Source organism: Panthera leo, chromosome A3, assembly GCF_018350215.1.
Source record: "Panthera leo isolate Ple1 chromosome A3, P.leo_Ple1_pat1.1, whole genome shotgun sequence".
NCBI classification, from domain to species: domain Eukaryota; kingdom Metazoa; phylum Chordata; class Mammalia; order Carnivora; family Felidae; genus Panthera; species Panthera leo.
This window is the reverse complement of record NC_056681.1, coordinates 31,192,615-31,211,597: the sequence shown is the minus strand read 5'-3', so window position 1 is coordinate 31,211,597 and position 18,983 is coordinate 31,192,615. Positions and strand designations below refer to the sequence as shown.

General features: G+C 44.5%; 1 protein-coding gene across 7 annotated transcripts in view; it reads left to right on the top strand.

Moving 5' to 3' along the window:
* SLC23A2 (solute carrier family 23 member 2) overlaps positions 1–18,983 on the top strand; it is a 133,121-nt gene that overhangs the window by 68,270 nt on the left and 45,868 nt on the right. For all 7 annotated transcript variants that reach the window (XM_042931559.1, XM_042931561.1, XM_042931556.1 and 4 more), the window contains 3 exons: positions 7,209–7,307; positions 15,614–15,730; positions 17,749–17,906. In XM_042931559.1, the coding sequence (XP_042787493.1) occupies positions 7,209–7,307; positions 15,614–15,730; positions 17,749–17,906 (374 nt within the window). The remainder of the gene's footprint in view (positions 1–7,208; positions 7,308–15,613; positions 15,731–17,748; positions 17,907–18,983) is intronic.

Here is an 18,983-nt window from a genome sequence, read left to right as displayed (position 1 = left end):
CTGCCCCTCCCCTGCTTGTGTTCTGTTTCTCTTTCTCTCTCTCTCAGAATAAACTTTTAAGTTCTGATTTTTTTTTTTTTTTAATGTTTGAGAGAGGGAAAGAGAGAGAGGGAGAAAGCACGAGCAGGGAAGGGGCAGAGAGGGAGACACAGAATCTGAAGCAGGCTCCAGGCTCCGAGCTGTCAGCACAGAGCCCGATGTGGGGCTCGAATCCACGAGCTGTGAGATCATGACCTGAACTGAAGTCAGACATTTAAGCAACTGAGCCACCCAGGCACCCCTGTAAATCTCCCCTTGAAGGGAGGATGTTCACTTGAAGGGAAGTGCCCAACCCAGTGTTGGCATGAATCTGCCCAGCAAATGACAGCTGTCTCTATCACCATTGTCATGGGATGTGTGGGAGGGGGAGCACAGAGGGCTTTCTTTGGGGGCTGGTGACAGGCACACCAACCCATCCAGTGCTTCGGGATAGGGACTGGAATTGGGGAGAGGCGAGGCACAAGTTGTGCTAGGGGACAGGTGGGACATATCCGGAACTCCAAGAGTACTTTGGCCGTTACAGCTGCAGGTGCTCTCTGGAGAAGGCTGAAGAAGTTAAGAGGCTGCCCTAAGAAGACCTAGGCTGGGCAGTGCCAAGTGAAGGAGGCTGCAGTAAGTTGCTCTAGATGGTTTAACTTGCATGTGGCTGTCAGGAGTGTCCTTGGGGCCGCCATATTTGAGGAAGCAATGAAAACAAGGTTAGGGGCTTTGCTACCTCTGACAACTTTAGGGTTACTAGTGTTGTGTTAGTTTTGTCAACTGTATCTTTTGGAGTATCCTAATCTAAGATCGACAAACTCTGGAGATTTGCATATATTGTATTATACTAACCTTGATTTATTTTTAATGGTAATTAACTTTGAAATTTCAAATAATACTGAAAGTAGGTGGAAGATTTTTATATTTATTTATTTATTTATTTAATGTTCATTTAAAAGGGGTTTGGGTTAAAGGCTGAGAAACACTAATCTTGACATCTCCATTCTTTTTTTTCTTTTTTTCTTTTAAGTTTATTTATTTATTTTGAGAGAGAGGGAGAGAGAGAGAGAATGAGCTATGCAGGGACAGAGAGAGAGGGAGGGGGGAGAGAATCCCAAGCAGGCAGGGCTTGAACTCGGGAACCGTGAGATCATGACCTGAGCCAAAATCAAGAGTCAAGACACCTAACTGACTGAGCCACCCAGGTGCCCCTTGACACCTTGATACCTCTATTCTTCAAACACATTTTAATTGTAGAGTAGATATGGAAACTAGTGGAAATAATCGTGTGTGTGTATGTGTGTATGTATAGGAGGGTAAGAATAGTGCTACCTGAATAGAAAACAGGTAATTTGGGGTACTTCATTATTACTCGAAAGTGAGTAAGTATAAAATGGCTTGCTTAGCTACTGAACACATGATAGTGGTGGGTGATTGACACCAGACTTCAAATAGGTGATAAACTGATTTCTGAACCTCTTCTCAGAAGCACTGGGTTTCACAGGTTCCCGGTACGCTTTAGCTTACCGGTGTCCACAGCTGCTGATTTGCTGTAACTTCTCTGCGAGTAACACAGGCTCATTTGCTGTCAGTTGAAACTGACTTTGCTATGATACTGTCCCTCAGCATGATACTCCTCAGCTATGGCTCCTGTCTCTCCTGCTTCCTGTAGGTTTGGCCATCTCAGGATTACTGTTTACAAACAAGTACTTTAGCACTATTGTCTTTGTTTACTAGAGATAAAACACTTGACCAAGAGAGACATGTTTATTGAGCAGTAGACACACACTCCTACCCACAGACAACCTGAGCCCTGCATGTCACGACAAGCCATGAGCTGGACAAATTTAGGCAGAGAAAACCTGCTTAAATCACAGCTGGTGGGGTGATTATACAATATTGGTTCAGAAAAAATTTAAAGCCATCAAGTCTGGTTTCAAATAGTTTCAGGGAGAGAAAGGACATCTTGTTCCCAAAAATAATCTGATTTTTTAAAATAAAAACTAGATCAGTTTACTGATATGAAAGATCCAAGATCCCCGTTATCTGCCATGCTATTAATAACACAAAAGAAAACCTGTCTCACTGCATTTGAGAAGCTTTCCAAGTCATGTTTTATTTCCCAGTTGAAATAATATGTAGAGATTCAAAAATGTGAACCTTTAATAGTATAAGCAACATTTTTTTTATCCTTTTAACAAAAAGTCTGTGCCTTTCGTGAAGAATTGCTTTGAACATTTGATTTTTTAAATTTCACATTAAAAAATGTATAGATCATCAGAATAGCTAGTTTAATAAACCAAAGGAAACATTAGTAAAACCAGTGTTTTATTTTTTCAGTAATGTTGGGTCATTTCCTGTACGCGGGCACAGTGGGGGCAGCAGATCAGATGGGCGCCCTGGTGGACCTACCCCGCCTTCTGTCACCTCAGCCTCTCTCTGGTGCTGAATCCCCTTCTCCTTTCAGTAGAAACTTGGTTCATCTCCCACTTGCTCCAGAACCTACTGCCTTCCACGCTTGTTCCCTTTGCCCCAGGGCATTGGTGGAGGGCTGGAGCAGAGTGAGGAGGGCACGTGTGGAGGACAGCGTTGCACCTGTGGAACAGGAGGCTGATGGGGATGGAAGGTGGGCTCCGAGGTCCCCGGGGGGGCTTGACCTGTGGAAGTGTGTTAGAAGTCATGGTTAGGTTATTTAGGTCAGTAATATTTATAGTTAAATAAATGCCCCACACTGGCCTGGGAAAACAAGCCTCCTGTGTGCCTTCTATGAAACACATACCTTTTGGATTGGCTTACACGCACTGCTCTTGTACCGATTTGTTTCTCTGCCCTTCCATGCTCCAGTCTCTTTGGCCCAGCACCCACATCCAGCCAGCCGCCAAGTGAGTGAACTGGATGGTGGCCTGGACACTTGCCCCCTCTGTCCCCAACATTCAGTCCAGGGCTAGGGCATTGCCCATTGTACTGCAGTGGTGTCTCCCAGGCGCCCACGCCGAGCAGCTGTGAGGCTGTGCTTCCCTCAGGCCAGTCCCCGGGGGCATCAGGCCACATCCTTGCTCCGTCTCAAACCACACTACCTTTCCCAGAGCACTACTGACACCTCGGCCGCAGCTGCTGTCTTTGGTGCCTGGCACTAGCCTCATAAAGGGTCTGTCTGCTCCTGTTCCTGTCACCATGCCCTGTACTGCACACTGCCCTTCCTCTCTCCCACTGCGTCAGAGTGGCCATCGTAGGACACATCCGATTGTGGCACTGCTGTTCTCGGCACTGCTTCGTGGCTCCCTGCTGGACCCCGTGTTGAGTCAGAATTCCTTACAGCCTGGCACCCACTCCAGGTGGCCTCCTGGGGGCTGGCAGGACCGCATCCTCATTACCTGGTGCAGCAAGTGCTCGCACGGTTCCTGGAATGAGTACGCGAGCCTTTTCCTGGGCGGGGAAGCATTTGCATTTCATGGTACTTCTCTCACTGAGAGTATGTGTAAGGAATAAGTCAGAAATGGGTGGGAATTGATCACTCCTGCCAAAATCTCTTTGGTGCCAGTATACGGATTGGAAAAGAAAAATATTGAGGTGAAACTCCTCACACAAATGGTTAACAGTATTAACCATTTTACAGTGAATAATCCGTGACATTTAATACATTCCTGGTGTTGTGCAACCATCACCTCTGTCTAGTTCCAAAACCTTTCATCACCCTAAAGGAAACCCTGTCCCCATAGAGCAGTTGTTCCCCACAGTGGCTAGCGATGAGTGCAGATGTGGATGAGTTACAGCCGGGGTAGGACTTTCAGTCAGATCTGGGTTTCTCTGATGACTCAGTAACTGAGCGTTGTTGTTGTAAGAGAGTTCATCCTGAGTGTGTGTACCTCTTGGCGTCTCCGTGGGCTGAGCACTGCTGTGATGGGACTTGGAGCGTGGCTGTGATAGTTAAGAGTTTCCTGTTGTGGACTTGAACTTGGCTAGGAACGTCTGTGTTGCCCGCAGCTGGTTTTATGGCCCAACAAATGCCACAAACCCAGTTAGCTTGGGTAAAAAGCTATGGCATTACTTGAAGAGGTAGTTTTAGAGGTAAATCTTTATTTGAAGAGCCATAAGAAAACTCTGCCCTGTCAAAATTATGTAGGAGGTAATTGAGATCTCTGGCATACTTTTTGAAAGTAGCCTCATACTTGGGTATTAATCTGTATGAGAAGTTTAATTTTTCACTGGCCTGATTTCTTCACTTGTAAAAATAAGTGGATTGAAATATCTTTGGACCTCCTCAGTCTAAGGTATGCTGTTTAGATCTTAGTCTTTATAATTTCTCCCCTGTTGTAAAAAGAAGTTGTCCTCATTCTAGGAAATTCTCAAAATATATAAAGGGTAAAAGGTCAAAACAGCCCTACTGATTAAAGACAACCATGGTTAATATTTTGGTGAACATCTTTTTTTTTTTTTTTTTTTTTACTTTTTAAATGTTTTATTTCTCTTGAGAGAGAGAGCAGGAGTGCAAGCATGAGCAGTGGAGGGCAGACAGCGAGAGAGGGAGAGAATCCCAAGCTTGCTCCGTGCTGCCAGCGCAGAGCCCAACTCAGGGCTCAAACTCACAAACTGTGAGATCGTGACCTGAGCCAAAATCAAGAGTCAGAAGCCCAACCGACTAAGCCACCCAGGCACCCCAGGTGCCAGTATACAGCAACATACAGACATACAAATAAAACAGCAGTATACAAAAAACACAGAAATACATGCTGTTTATAAAAGACCCAAATGCTAAAGCAGTATTGAGAGTGAAAAATGAAAAGTGCCCATCATTACTCCTTGTCCCCAGGGCAACCTTCCTGTTGTTGGTTTCAGACCTTTCTGGATCCTTTCCCAAGTGTTAAGACAAGGAGGTTATTAAGATTTTTTTTTTTTAGTATAATTGTGATAATTCTAGGCTTACTGTTTTGTGGCTCTTTTCAAAAACTGTATTTTTTGGAGTTCTTATCAGTGCATCAGCTTATTTTTTTCTTTTTTAGTGGCTTTTTGATTATTTTCTTTTTAATGACATTATTTTTGAAATGGGTGTACCATAATTTAATGTTCATCATTATTTCCCCCCAACCCCATTGGTTATCTTTTTTTTTTTTTTGGATGAACATTTAGGTTGTTTCCAGGGATTCAGTATTTTAAAAATAGTGCATTCATCAGTCTTGAATGCACATACCACTTGCATGGATATTTCTGGAGGATGTTTCTAGGAGTTCAGTTATTGGATCCAAGAAAATGCCTGTTTTAAGTTCCAGTGCTAAGTTACCCTCTACAGAGGCCAGTCCATGTGATCTTCTCTGATAACTAAGCATAGCTTTCCCCCCAACACCCTAGTCAACACTAGATTCATCTTTTAAAATATCCCCCTAAGTTATGTTAAAAATGAAATTTTTCAAAAAAATTTCATTTCTATAAATTTAAATGAGGTTGAACAGCTTTTCGTGTGTTTTAGATATTCAGATTTTTTCTGTGAATTGCATACATCTATCATTTGCCCATTTCCTGTGGATTGTTTGCTTTATTTGCAGGTGTTTATGAACTACTGGTACCAACTTTTTTTTTTTTTTTTTTTTAGTGTTTGTTTATTTTTGAAGGAGAGAGAAAGAGTGTGAGTGGGGGAGGGGCAGAGAGGGAGACACAGAATCCTAAGCAGGCTCCAGGCTCAGAGCTGTCAGCACAGAGCCCAATGCGGGGCTCGAACTCACAACCCGTGGGGTCATGACCTGAGTCAAAGTCAGATGCTCAACCGACTGAGCCACCCAGGCGCCCCCTACTGGTACCAACTTTTGTGGGCTATAGACATTGCACGGTACCTTCCCCTATGCCATCTCACCTTTTATTTCTCTTTAGTATACTTCGCAATATCAGATTTTAAACTTTTTATATACTTTATCTTTTTTCTCTTATTTTAAAAATGTAGTTGTGCTGGGGCACCTGGGTGGCTTAAGTGACTGACTGGCTCAGGTCATGATCTCATGGTCTGAGTTTGAGCCCATGTCGGGCTCTGGGCTGACAGCTCAGAGCCTGGAGCCTGCTTTGGATTCTGTGTCTCCTTCTCTCTCTCTGCCCTTCTCCTGCTTGCACTTTGTCTCTCTCTCTCAAAAATAAGTAAGTGTTAAAAAAATTTATACAAAATGTAGTTGTGCTGTCATTCACACATACAGTTATTTTCAGTATTAATGTTTCAAAATAGATTTCTGGAAACGGAACCATCTGGCTAAAAAGTAAAAATATTTAGGGGTGCCTGGGTGGCTCAGTTGGTTGAGAGTCCGACTCTTGATTTCAGCTCAGGTCATGATCTCATGGTTTGTGAGTTCGAGACCCTCATTGGTCTTCGTGCTGACATTGTGGTGTCTGCTTGGGACTCTCTGTCTCCCCCCTCCCTCTGCCCCTCCCCTATTTGCATGTGCTCGCTCGCTCTCTCGAAGTAAATAAATTATAAAGAAAAAAAAAGTAAAAATATTTTAAGATTCTGCTGCAGGCTGCCAGAACACAGCCAGAACCTCGGACGACCCCAAGTGCCTTGCCAGGGCAGGCATGAGGTCTGGTGGCCTGCATATGTCCAGGGGTTTCCTTCCAGTCCTCAAGATGAGTTCTGGTTCTTACCTTGAGGGCCCAGAAGCTAGATTTTGTTGGCAAGAACGGCCCCCGTGCCTGTCTGATGCCACACACTACTGCCCGCACGCACCAGCAGGCTGGTTTGTGTCGTATCCACGGCAGGAAATGTCAGCACGTCAGGCGATCAGCAGTGCCTGACTTGCCCCTGCTGGGAATGCCACACAGAATCCTTAGCACGCGGTGACTCGGGCAGGGTTCTTGACCAAGGCTGCCCTTGATGCTTCCCACCCGTCCGGAGACAGCAGCTCCGGTGCCCAGCTGTGCCTCCCTTGGCCTTGGATGGAGCTGCAGGCCCCACTCCGTGGACTCTCTGGGGGTGCTCCGTTTCCGGCCTCCCCACGATGCATTTCTCCTCCATCGGAACCACGTGTGGTCACGGATGCGGCGCACACTTGTCGGGAGTTCCTTTTAAGAAAATTCGAAACTTGGCTGATATGGTAGGCAAAAGACACACAGCTTGTGTCTGTTGTGAAAATGACAGAAGGTGTTTGGGGAGGATGTTTCCACATGGCAGAGCGGTGCATGGTGAAACAGCCTATAAATGAAGTGTTTGTCTTCAGGTGGTGATAAACGGAGGCGCCACGTCCAGCGGTGAACAGGACAACGAAGACACCGAGCTCATGGCAATCTACACCACAGAAAACGGCATCGCAGAAAAGGTACTCCCTTGCCCCAGCCTCCTCCCCGTCACGGGATGTGGCTGTCCTTCCCCGGGCTCGTCTCGGCCCTCCCGAGTGGGTGTTTTCCCTTCATAGTGGAAATAGAAGGGATGGTGAGGAGTAGAAGTTACTAACTTTTCATTGTCTAAATGGCGATTAAGGTGAGATCCATATAGAGGTTCTTATATTTAAAAGCCTTAGGATGCTGAGGGAGGTGGTTAAGAGTGTGAGTCTGGACTCAGGGCTGGGTGCTAATGTGACCCGGGCCCCGAGGGAATTACTTAAGGTCTCTGGGCATCATCCGTTGCCTCATCTCCAAAATGAGAATAAAAGTGTCAGCATCTGTCTTCGGTTGTTGTGAGGAGTAAATGAAATAATAACCTGTGTAGTTCTTAGCATTGTGCCTGGTACATACTCCGTTGGAGTGAACAAGATAATACAAGAAGCCAGCGGTAGCTTGTGTAGACTGAACAAAGGGGCGGAAATCACATGTTAAGATGGGGAGAAGCTCCTCCTGCCTCCCCTGCCTCCCCTGCCATCCCATTTCCTTGAGATTAGTCTGTGTGACCCTATTCACAGAGGCCAGAAGAGGCCTGCCCAAAGAGGATCCAGATGCCTTAATTTCTTTTTTTACTCTGTATTGATTGGTCACTGTGCCCAATGCATGAAGAGTTTGACAAGAGGATATTTCCAGATTGTACTGTAGCTCTGAGACTCCTCAATTTCATTTGAGTTTTATTTGGTAGACTTTTTAAAGCACATTTTGTATTCGTTGTGAAAATTTGCTAATTTAATCAGTTTCTTTATTTCTAGAACCACTGTATTCTATTTTTTTTAAGAGTAATCTCTATGTCCACTGTGGAGCTTGACCCCGAGATTAAGAGTTGCATGCTTTGCTGACTGAGCCAGCCAGGAGTCCCCTGAATTGTACTTTAGATAGTGCACAGTTAATATTTTAGAAAGGGACCACTAGAAAGTTGATAAATGCAAACATAGTACCCAGCTTGGGCATTAATTAGCACAGTAAGTTTACAGTGTAATCACTAAAATGATAAAGAACAAGGAAATCATATTGAAATTCTGGAATAATCAAATTTTTGTGTCTGTGTATGGTTTCTTTTTTCCATTTTTGGCTCTCTTGACCAATATTACTTTTTGGTCAGGCTATTATAAATTTTCTGGAGGCTAATTAGATTCATGCTGAGTTGTTGACATTCCTGTGGTTTTGGATTCTAAGCTGCTCCTCAGAGTGCAGAAATTATAGTTGCCACTGTGGACATGTTGACCGACGCCTACGTCTGCAGCTGAGACACAGCCCGCAGAGTGGGATCTGGGCAGCGAGCTACCGCCTGGCCTGCTTGGGTCTCAGCATCCAAATGGTACATCTTGCAGCAGAGTGCTTCTGAATTCCCAGACTCGTTAGGTTGTATCTAGTTCTCGGGTACTGGGCCCTTAATCAGAGCCACCGGAATTTCCAGGGTATAGACTGTCATGATTTTAGACTTCCTCCTCCAGTATCCAGTTAGTGACGGTCACTTTTTGAAATGAACACCAAGGAGCATTAACACGCAGGGCTTTCTAACACCTCTAGTGGCACCTTTTACTGATGCTAGTGAACTGTCGGTAGGAAAAGTGTCTAGCTTATTTACATTAGCACATTTATGCTAGACATTCATTTACCTGTTTGAAAATCTTTTCATTGTCGAAACTTTGATACATTTGTATTTCCTTGAATACCAGTGAGATGGAATATCTTCCTGTTTCATTGGCCACTCTTCTTGTTTTATGAAATGGCAAGTTCAGGGAGAAGAGCTACCGTGTACTAAACAGTGCTAATGGTCCAGGCCTTGGGCTGAATGCTTTAAGCAATGGGTCACGTTCAGTCCTTACCAAAGCTCTATTAGAAAGGTTCTGCCACTATCTCTGTTTTAGAGAAGAAGAAAATGAAATGTTTAGGATTTCCACTGTCTTGAATTTGTGCAAAGAAAACTTCATACCAAAGAATGCTGCTCTTTGGGATCTTGCTTTTCAGAGGGCAGTGACAGGCTGTCTCTGGACAGCTGAGCATGAGTGAACAATGCGACATTGCAGGAGAGATGGGGGAAGTGGGGGCCCGAGAGATCATCTTATGCGTTCTCCATATTCATGCTTGTTTTCCTAATTATGGCATGCTCTCGGTTGTCATATGTTCACTTAACGTTATACAAAACTTAACTACTAATGGTAAATGCTGGTTAATATGGTATTAGCCACAAGGTACCCATCTTGGAATGTGCTCAAAGACATGTATTCCTAAAAGGCCCAGAAGGATCATGGAACAGTGAGTCTGTAAGATAGCATTGGGACCCACACCCAGTATGTTCTGAACTTGATCTCAGTATCATTGAGAATTTTCAGTGAGGGATGTTGAAGAATTGATTTTGTTTATAGAGAGGGCATTTGGAACAAAATGAAGTAAATACAAGCAAAAGGTTTAGATGTTCCCATTGAAATACCAGCATTTTGTTGTTTTACAGATTCCCCACCACATGTGTTTACAAGAGCTTGTGAAGTGGTTGCAGGGGTATTGGGCAATTTGTTATTAATTACAACGTCAAAAAATCACGTATTTCTCGTAATGACTAAAGAGCAGCTCTGTTTCTCCCTGGGAGGCCATGTAGTATGGTGGCAAATGCAGCCTTTGGGGACAGCCTGTCTGTTCAGATCCTGGGCAGCTCCCTCAGTCTCTCAGAGTCTCCGACTCCTCGTTTGTGAAAGGGGTTATAAAGCACGTAACTTCCCAGGGCCATCGTGAGGAAGAGAGGACAGGGTGTAAAATAACATGAGGCTTTTAGGGAGCAGAGATTGTCGAAATGTGAAAATGGTCACAGGTGAACTATTTACAGTGTGTCCTCGCTTGAATATCCCACCCAGCTGGGCACTGGGATCTTTGGCTGCCTGCCGGTCGGTGCAACAGCTGTGTGGTTGCAGTTATCGCCGAGTTCGTTATATAGAAGATAAACTTGATTTCATAATGTTGAGATTTCTTTTTAAAGTTAAAAGTCTTTTTAACTTTCAGTCCTGTGGATTCTCTTTACCACCCCCCGCCCCTGTAGTTGAGATACTCGAAGTTCTTGAAAAAGGAAGTTCTCTTGGAATAGATTAAACAAGAACACAGCATTGGTAATTTTTGAAGGGTGGAGACAGGTACGGGTGGGCATTCCATATTTCCACCTTTGTATATGTTTGGACAATTGTGTGATACAAAGTTGAGAGAATAATTGAGTCATAACTTACTGTTGCTACTCTTTTATTTTTTGGTATTGATTGTGGCTGTGAAGATACCAGGTCAGTCTTGTTTTCTTCTTTTTATCAGTATCTTGATCTTTTTGGCTATTTTTGGATTCTTTATTTATCTTTGATATTCAGTAACTTTACATAGATAGGTTTTCATGTTGACCATTCTGGGTCAGTTTTTTCTGGCACTTGGAGTATTTAACGTTAAAGATCATTTTACTTTAGTAAAGCTGTCTTGAATTCTATCTTTATTTTTTGTTTCAGTCTGTTCTTTGGGTTTTCTTATTTGGGGGCTCTGATGATAGGTGTTTGGATCTGCCTGCCTTCTCTGGCTATCATTTCTAATCTCCCTCCTGCCCCCCCAACATTGTTTGATTTCTTTTTTTTTTTTCTTCCCCAGCCTGTGACCTTTACTGTACTATTCATGATGTCTGTTTTCTCGTGTTCTTCTATTCTACTTTGTTTTTTAATTTTTTTATTTTTTTATTTTATCCAAATTCTACCAACCCATGTTTTATTTCCCTTTGCTCTTAAATTTCTATTCTGGGGCCATTCTTAATACAACGTTGCAATGTTGGTGGTAAAGTGCATTCTAAAATATCTGAATACAATGTGCAACGTTGGTGGTAAAGTGCATTCTAAATAGGTTTTCATTAATTCATTGAATACTTGGTGGGTCTAATTTGCAAACGTGTTCTTTAGTTCTTAGAAATTTTTAAATCTCTTCGATGAATTCCTATCTTCTGTTTTCTTTGTTCTTTTCTGACTTTTTAAAAAGTTTATTTATCTTGAGAGAGCGTGCAGGCTGGGGAAGGGCAGAGACAGAATCCCAAGCAGGCTCTATGCTGTCGGCGCAGAGCTCGATGTGGGGCTGGATCTCATGCACGACGAGATCATAACCTGAGCTGAAATCAAGAGTCAGACTCTTGACCAGCTGAGCCACCCAGGCACCGCCTCTGTTCTACTATAACTTTGATTTGACTTGACTTGACTTGACTTTATTTTATTATTTTATTTTATTTTATTTTATTTTATTTTATTTTTAAAAACTTTTTAAAATTTATTTTATTTTAGTTATTTTTAAAGCCTACTATTTCTGGGTCTGTTCCTCCAGAAAGGAATCGTCTAGACTCCTGTGGGTGTTAGCCTGGCTTTTGTAACCTGGTGTCTGGCATTCCAGAAGCAAATGAGGATCCCACTGTTCATGACTGCATTTAACCTCTGAGGCGAAGTCTTTCTGGTTCATGCTCTTAAAACAGTACCTTTTCATATCTTGAAGGATGAGGATGGCAGTAGGCAACAGGGTATTTGATTGGTCTGTGCTGTTAAAGCCCATCCTCTTCCCTTTCCCACTCTTATCTGTGTCTGCAAGCATAGAACCTGTCGGGGCATCTTTAGGTCAACCAGCTCACTTCTTCACGCTCTTCCTCTTTAAACACCCAGGTTTTAGATTCCTCCCACTCCCCAGTGGGTCACAACTCATGTGAATGCTTTACATATTCTACCAGGGGGTTAATCTAATTTCTTCTGTTCTTGTTTACTTCATCTTTGTAAATTTGTGGTGTGATCATTCCTTCTGTGTGCTTTTAGGAGTTAGAGGAAGTGACAGGTGGTCAGTCTACCATATTTAACTGGAACTCAAAAGCTTTTTTTAAAAAGACCAATGAACTTGATCTTTGGCGGACCTGATTAAAGAAAAAAATGAGAAAGCATAAATATATATTAGCAACGTGAAAGGTGATGTAAGAATTGTGAAGGAGGATATTTAAAAAAAATTTTTTTTTAACATTTATTCATTTTTGAGAGTGAGAGAGACAGAGCATGAGCGGGGAAGGGACAGAGAGACAGAGGGAGAGAGAGAATCCGAAGCAGGCTTCAGGCTCCAAGCTGTCAGCCCAGGGCCTGACGCGGGGCTTGAACTCATGGACTGCAAGATCATGACCTGAGCTGAAGTCAGACCCTCAACCGACTGAGCCACCCAGGTGCTCCGTGAAGGAGGATGTTAACTACAACTTTATGATTATCAGTTTGAAACCCTGTAGCAAGGATTGGCAAGCTATATCTCGCTGGCCCAATACCTATTTTTATAAATAAAGTTTTATTGGAACACAGCCATACTCACCTGTTGGCATACCATCGAAGGTTCTTCCGCACTACAGTGGCAGAGTTGTGTCGTGACAGAACTATATAGCCCACAAAAGATAAAATATTTACTATATAGCCATTTACAGAAAAAGTTTGTTGACTCTTGATCTAGCATAAATTATTTCCTAGAGAAAAAGTGACCACAATGGATCGCAAAAATGCTAGACTTGGTAAATAATGATAGAGGAGGTTGAAAAGGTTATTGACAGTCTTAAGGCTCTAACCAGAAAGCTGAATTCTGAGTTTCCTACTCTTTGATGGGCAGGTAATTACCTAGTTCTTTAGATTATTTCAGACCATAGAATAAGATGGAAAAGTCTTTTGAAAATGACATTGTTAACCTGTTAATGTAGTCATCGAAAAAAGCTTTGGGAGGGCCTTTTTTTCCTTTAGTGTTTTAAATGGTTTATATTTTCATGCAGTGATAATTGAGTGTAGTACCATAGCTCACAATGGCCAAACACATTCCTGTCTCGAGGGTGGGGGGCAGTGCAGCATTTTGTCTTCAAGGGTTAATTGACCCCCATGACCACATAGTTTCCTACTTTGTGTCATCTTAATACCATTCATGGGCATTTATATTAGTTCCATTTATGAGTTATGGAACCACCCTCATTACTAAGAAAAATGGGGTGTGTGTGTACATGTCTTAGTGAAAGACCCTAAAGAGGACAGATAATGAAATCTTTTCATTTCTGTTCTTTTTATAGTTAAAACCAGTTGTTTTGGAATCACTAGAATAATATTGCACACAATATTATTGTAATAGGTTGTCCAAATCTGTTAATTGTAGTGTTACTATATACTCTGTTTTCAGATATTTTTTGTTTCTTTGTGGGCAGTAGTACCCCTACCTGTGAGGCCATGGGTAATAAGATGGTATTGGATTGTCCTTTGTATAATCCATAATTCTATCATGTGAACAAAATGGTCAACTGAGTTCACAGATTCCCAAAATCTGAGTTGAGGGTTCTCGAATATAGTTCAGTGGTTACCCAGATGGACTCACAGAATTCAGGAAAGCCATTAAACTCATGATTATAGTTTATTTCAGTGAGAGGATACAGATTAAAATCAGCAGAAGGTACATAGGGCAGGGTCCAAGGAACTGAAGCATTCCATTGTCTCCTCCCAGTAGAGGCATGTGGGCAGCACTTAATTTTCCCAAAAACAATGTGTGACAACCCTCAAGGATTGTTCAGTCAGCCAGGGATGTGTACTCCAGCCTTGGCATCCAGTATTTTGATTGGGGCCAGCCATGTTAAGTATGGCTGACCCACCCATGTGGCTGATGTTAGCATCCAGCCCCTCCAAAGGTCATACTGATGCTGTGTGGTTCAAGGCCCCCACCATAAATGGCATTGTTAGCATAAACCATTTGGGGCAGCCCAAGGCTCGAGGTAGACACACTCTTAAGAGCAGCATATTCCCAGAACTCGCAGGTTCTCTCCCACTTGCCAAGCAAGACCAAGCTGTTTTTGAAATGTGTGAGGGTTTGGACAACCCAGTCCTGCTGTTGTTCATCCTTTACTGCACATCACCACATATATCACATTTTCCATACACATGTACTTTCTCTACCATCCCTTTTAAAAAATCCCAGATTTTTAAAAGACTTACATAGTATATTTTAACTCATTCAGGAATGCAAATCTGCCAATATCCGTTGTTTGAATGTAAGAAAAAGTTCTCTGAAAGGTCATACTCCGTTCTCATTTGGATTAACTCAAATGTCAACTTACAGCAGACATTTACTTTTAGGCTTTAGAAGGTAAGGCTGAACTGCATTACTCCTTTTGTTCAAGAATATTTGGCCCCCAAATCCCTGTCCACCTCTGCATGGGAAATCAAGCGACAGACAGAGTCTGCATCTTTCTGTGGACTGTATCCGTGGACAAGGGGGCACAAATGGGGCTAGGTATAGTCAGAAGGTCGCTATCCTTACTTTTTTTTGTGGAACATCTTTTAATTTTGTTTCCTGTTAGGCACTTTTGTAAGTACAAAAGACTTAGGAAAAAATGCTCATCGTGGATTCTAAGAAACTGTTCGTAGAGTTTTAGAAACCAGAGCAGTTTTAAGGGTACACGGGGGACTTGGGGTTACCTTCAGTTTTCTGTTTAGCTCAGAAGTAATGCAGACACTGACTGTAAACGTCTAGACTATAACCTAACGTGTTCAGTCTTGGTGAAAATTTTGGGCTCAAAAAGCATGCAACACCTAATATTTTTAAAGTGTGTAGTAACAGTGGGGTGAGGGAAAGAGAAGAAAAAAAAAAAAAAAAACCACTGTCCCCTAAACTATAAGCAAAGTTTTAGTCTTTAAACAAAATTGAAATCTTCCTATCTCTGTACTTAAAATTTTGCTCTTTTCACTCAGCATTGTGTCTGAGAAGCAGTGTTTTGTTAGGAAGGCGTAGGACTTGTTTGGTTTTTAGGGTACAGAGATCTTTGTCCTTGCAGGAATGGGATGGGGTAGGAAGGGCAGATTAGTGCTCTCTGTTTCAAAGTGATCAGCATTTCATAACCTTTTTTCCTTTGGGGCACCACTCAAGGATTGTTCATGCCAAGGTATCGCTTTGTAGACTCAACCTGGGAGCATCCCTCTCCATGTAGGGGTTCCCTAGGCTTGGGGAGAAGTTCTGAGCAAGCTGGGTGCTCTTGGGGATGAGTCAGTGACAGGGGATATCAAGCCCCCAAATTCTGAGGACAGCTCGTCTCACTGAGTGGGTTGAGCATTGTGTAAAAGACAGCCAAGGCTTATTTTTACACAAGAGAATGGCCACCACTTTATAAAGTTGTTTTTCAGTAACTGTGGGCTGTACTGAGCTGAGTTACTATTACTCCTTGCTCTTGTTAAACAATTCCTTTTCTCCCTCTCACTCACAGAGCTCTCTCGCCGAGACCTTGGATAGCACCGGCAGTCTAGACCCCCAGAGATCGGACATGATTTACACCATAGAAGACGTCCCCCCCTGGTACCTGTGCATATTTCTGGGGTTGCAGGTAAGGTGGTTCCCTTAGGATGTGACCACCAGCAGATGTTCAACTCATCTGTCTGGATCCTTTAAAAATTCAGTTTTGATTTTTATTATTGCTGACTTTGTTATAAATTACTCTTTTAAGAATGATGACTGGGACTTGTTAGCATCCATTTCAGGGTAGTGAAAGGAAGAAAGGAACAGGAGGAGGAGGTCAACCAGGGAACAAAGGAAGGAAAATGTTCAAGGAGTGAGCAAGATCAGTGATGTGGAAGGAAGGAGCAAGGACTGTAGAGATCTAGAAAGGGGAGGGTACAGGGAGGGAAGAGAAGCTTTCGTCTTCATTCCTACCCGTGCAGTCCAGTCGTGGTCAGCTCTGCCACGAAATGTGGGTGACCCTGAGAAGCGCTGTGTTGGCCAGGGCACACGTGGGAGGCTCAGTCTTCTCTGTAAAGGAAGGGAAGCATTGTTGTGGTAGAGGTTGCAGGTTACAGTGTGAGCAGAGAGGTCAGGCCACCAGGGCAAGGGGGGTGGGGCGGGAGGTGACCCAGGCTGACACCAGGTCCCTGCATCTTGGGTATTTTCCTCCCCTCTTCCCTCTCTCCATCCCCTTTTCCCTCTTAGGGATTGGAGTGGGGCTTTTGGAGAAGAACATAAGTTGGGAGGCCCTTTTCCCCTGGCCTGTATTTGCCTTGGCTGTTTTAGCCTGGACTCTGTTGGGGGTCTGACCTCCCTTTCTTCTTTTCTCAAGTTGGAATGGGCTGTTCAACCTGAGGGATTTCAGATGCTGAGAAAAATCGATCCCATCACCCACACCGGGGTAGTTACTTGGAGGCGGGGCCGTACCTGCCCACACCTGATGCTTCGGCCTGGTTTCTAGCACTCCCCCACCTCCCACCCTCGTCTCCCACACAGGCATGAAAGCAGTTGGTCACCCCGACTGAAAGGTGTCTGACAGAGGAGGAGTCACGGCCAAAGGAGCTAAGGGGTCTTTAGGTTCAGGAAACTCGCTTTGGGGAATGTTTGTGTTATAGGTGTCTCTAGAAGTGTGCCCTGGTCCAGGATTGGGAAACTCTATGTGCGACGTGCCTTTCTTGACAATATGCAGTGCTCTTAAGCTTGTGAGCAGCTCTGCGAAGTCCTGTACAGGAATGCTCTGTTCCCCGCGTGGAACACCCTGCGTGTTGTACAGTTGAGCGTCAGGGGCTGCACACATTTTGGCAAACGTGAGCAGAGATGGGGGACTTGGGAAGGAAAGTAGGAAGTTTGCAGAACAGAAGTGGGAACTGAAGAGACAGGCCTTTGGGAGGAAGGGACGTGAGCAGTGAGGGCCAAGAATGTCCCTCCAGGGCTGAAAGGGTAGGGCTGGGGCCTAAGGGAAGAGGGGATGGGCTCTTTCTAGAGGATTCCCACAGCTACCATATGTCCATAACCCTTCCCTGATGGTAGTCAAATAATGCCAGACCCTAGAAAGAGATGGAAAACACCCTGTGCAGTGAAGCCTGTGTAACTTCAATCCACAGACCCCGAGAGAATTAAAAAAATTTAAAAAGCAGATTAATTATCTCAAGAATATAGATGTAGAAGTTCACATGAAATATTGGCAGATCAAATCCCAGAAGAAAAACCTAGCATGACCAACTAGGATTTGTTTCAAGAATGGTACCATGCAACACAATTCACGCCACCAGATCAGAGGAAGAAAAGACCTAGGATTTTAACAATTGATGCTAAAAAAGCATTTGAAAGAAGCAGGTATTTCCAGTAAGAGTTGTGTAAACAAAATCACACCAGTGCTTGAATCATGTGCTCTGTGCAGGCCTGGATTCAGGTGAGTGGTAAGACAGAAAAATGTATTAGAAAGGAGAAATGCTAGAAAAGATAGATGATGTGGCACACGATGTGCACATATACACCAAAACCAGAGATTCTTCGCGTGGGCTGTTTTAAAACCAACGGGGCAAAGTTAGTATAAAATCCAAACACACACACACACACAAGGAAGAGTTTACTCTTCCCTCAACCATCTCCTGTCGCCCATAGCACTACCTGACCTGCTTCAGTGGCACCATCGCTGTGCCCTTTCTGCTGGCGGATGCCATGTGCGTGGGGTACGACCAGTGGGCCACCAGCCAGCTCATCGGGACCATTTTCTTCTGTGTGGGAATCACGACTTTGCTGCAGACAACGTTTGGATGCAGGTGAGATTGGGATGCTGAATTGGGATGCGGAAGCCCCCTAAGGCATGAGCAGTGCCGCTCACCTAGGGCCACACGGAAGAACCAGCTGGAGTTGGCAGGGAGCATGTCCTACTGGCCAGTGCGCCCCCCTCCCCAATCCTGTGTTTCCTCTCTTGGTCAGTGGCCCTGCTTCTCGCCCAGGTGTGCAAGTTGGAAACTCAGTCTCTCTCTCCGCTCCTTCTAGATCCCCAGCCGGTGGGGCTCATTCTCTCCAGTAGCCCCTCTCTGCCCCACTTCCTTTAGTTCAGACCTGACTGCCCCACTCATGCCCAGTTGGTTTCCCGCCTCCAGAGCTGCTCTCCTCCCCTCCTCCCCACTCTGTCCCTGGCCCTCTTGCTGACACCATGTCTTCCTCCATGCTGCCGGGTGCTGGGCTGCAGCCCCCACTCCCCGTTTAAAAATCCGACTGCGCCCACTCTTCAGGTTTTTCCCTTTCGCTCTGTCCCACCGAGCGCCCTTCCCGGCCTGCCTCTGAGCCCCGCACCCATGCTACGATGAGCTCCTTCTGGAACCTGCTGTTTCACTGTCCTGTGCTTGGCTCCCTAGCAGCCAGGAAACCCTGCTCATCCTCCTGGCCTGCCCCCCACCCCCCACCTCTGTGAAGCATCCTTGTCTCTTCAAGGCCCTGTTGCTGCCGCCTCTGAATCCCCACATGTGAATCTTGTGCATGGTCTTCTAATGTGGCTCTTCTTCCACTTTGTCCTTTTTTGTTTTCATGTCTTTTCCCACTGGATTGTGCTCCCCTCATTGGTGCCAGGGCTCTGGCTTGTTCATCTCGCTTCCCCAGCCCCCAGCTTAGAACAGGTGTGGAGCTGGCTCAAGAAGGAAGAGAACCGTCCTTGCCTGCCTCTTGCAGGCCGCTCGTGCCTCTCCTCTCTCCTCTTCCACCTTCTTCACAGTATAGCCTCTTCCTTGGCCCTGGGCTCTGCTTACAGGGTGGAGCCTGCTGGGGCAGGACTGTCCCCAGGGGAAGGGCAGCAGGGCACACTTGTGAGTGCTGTCTCTTGCTCCGTTAGAGACAGCCAGAGGAGGGGTTTG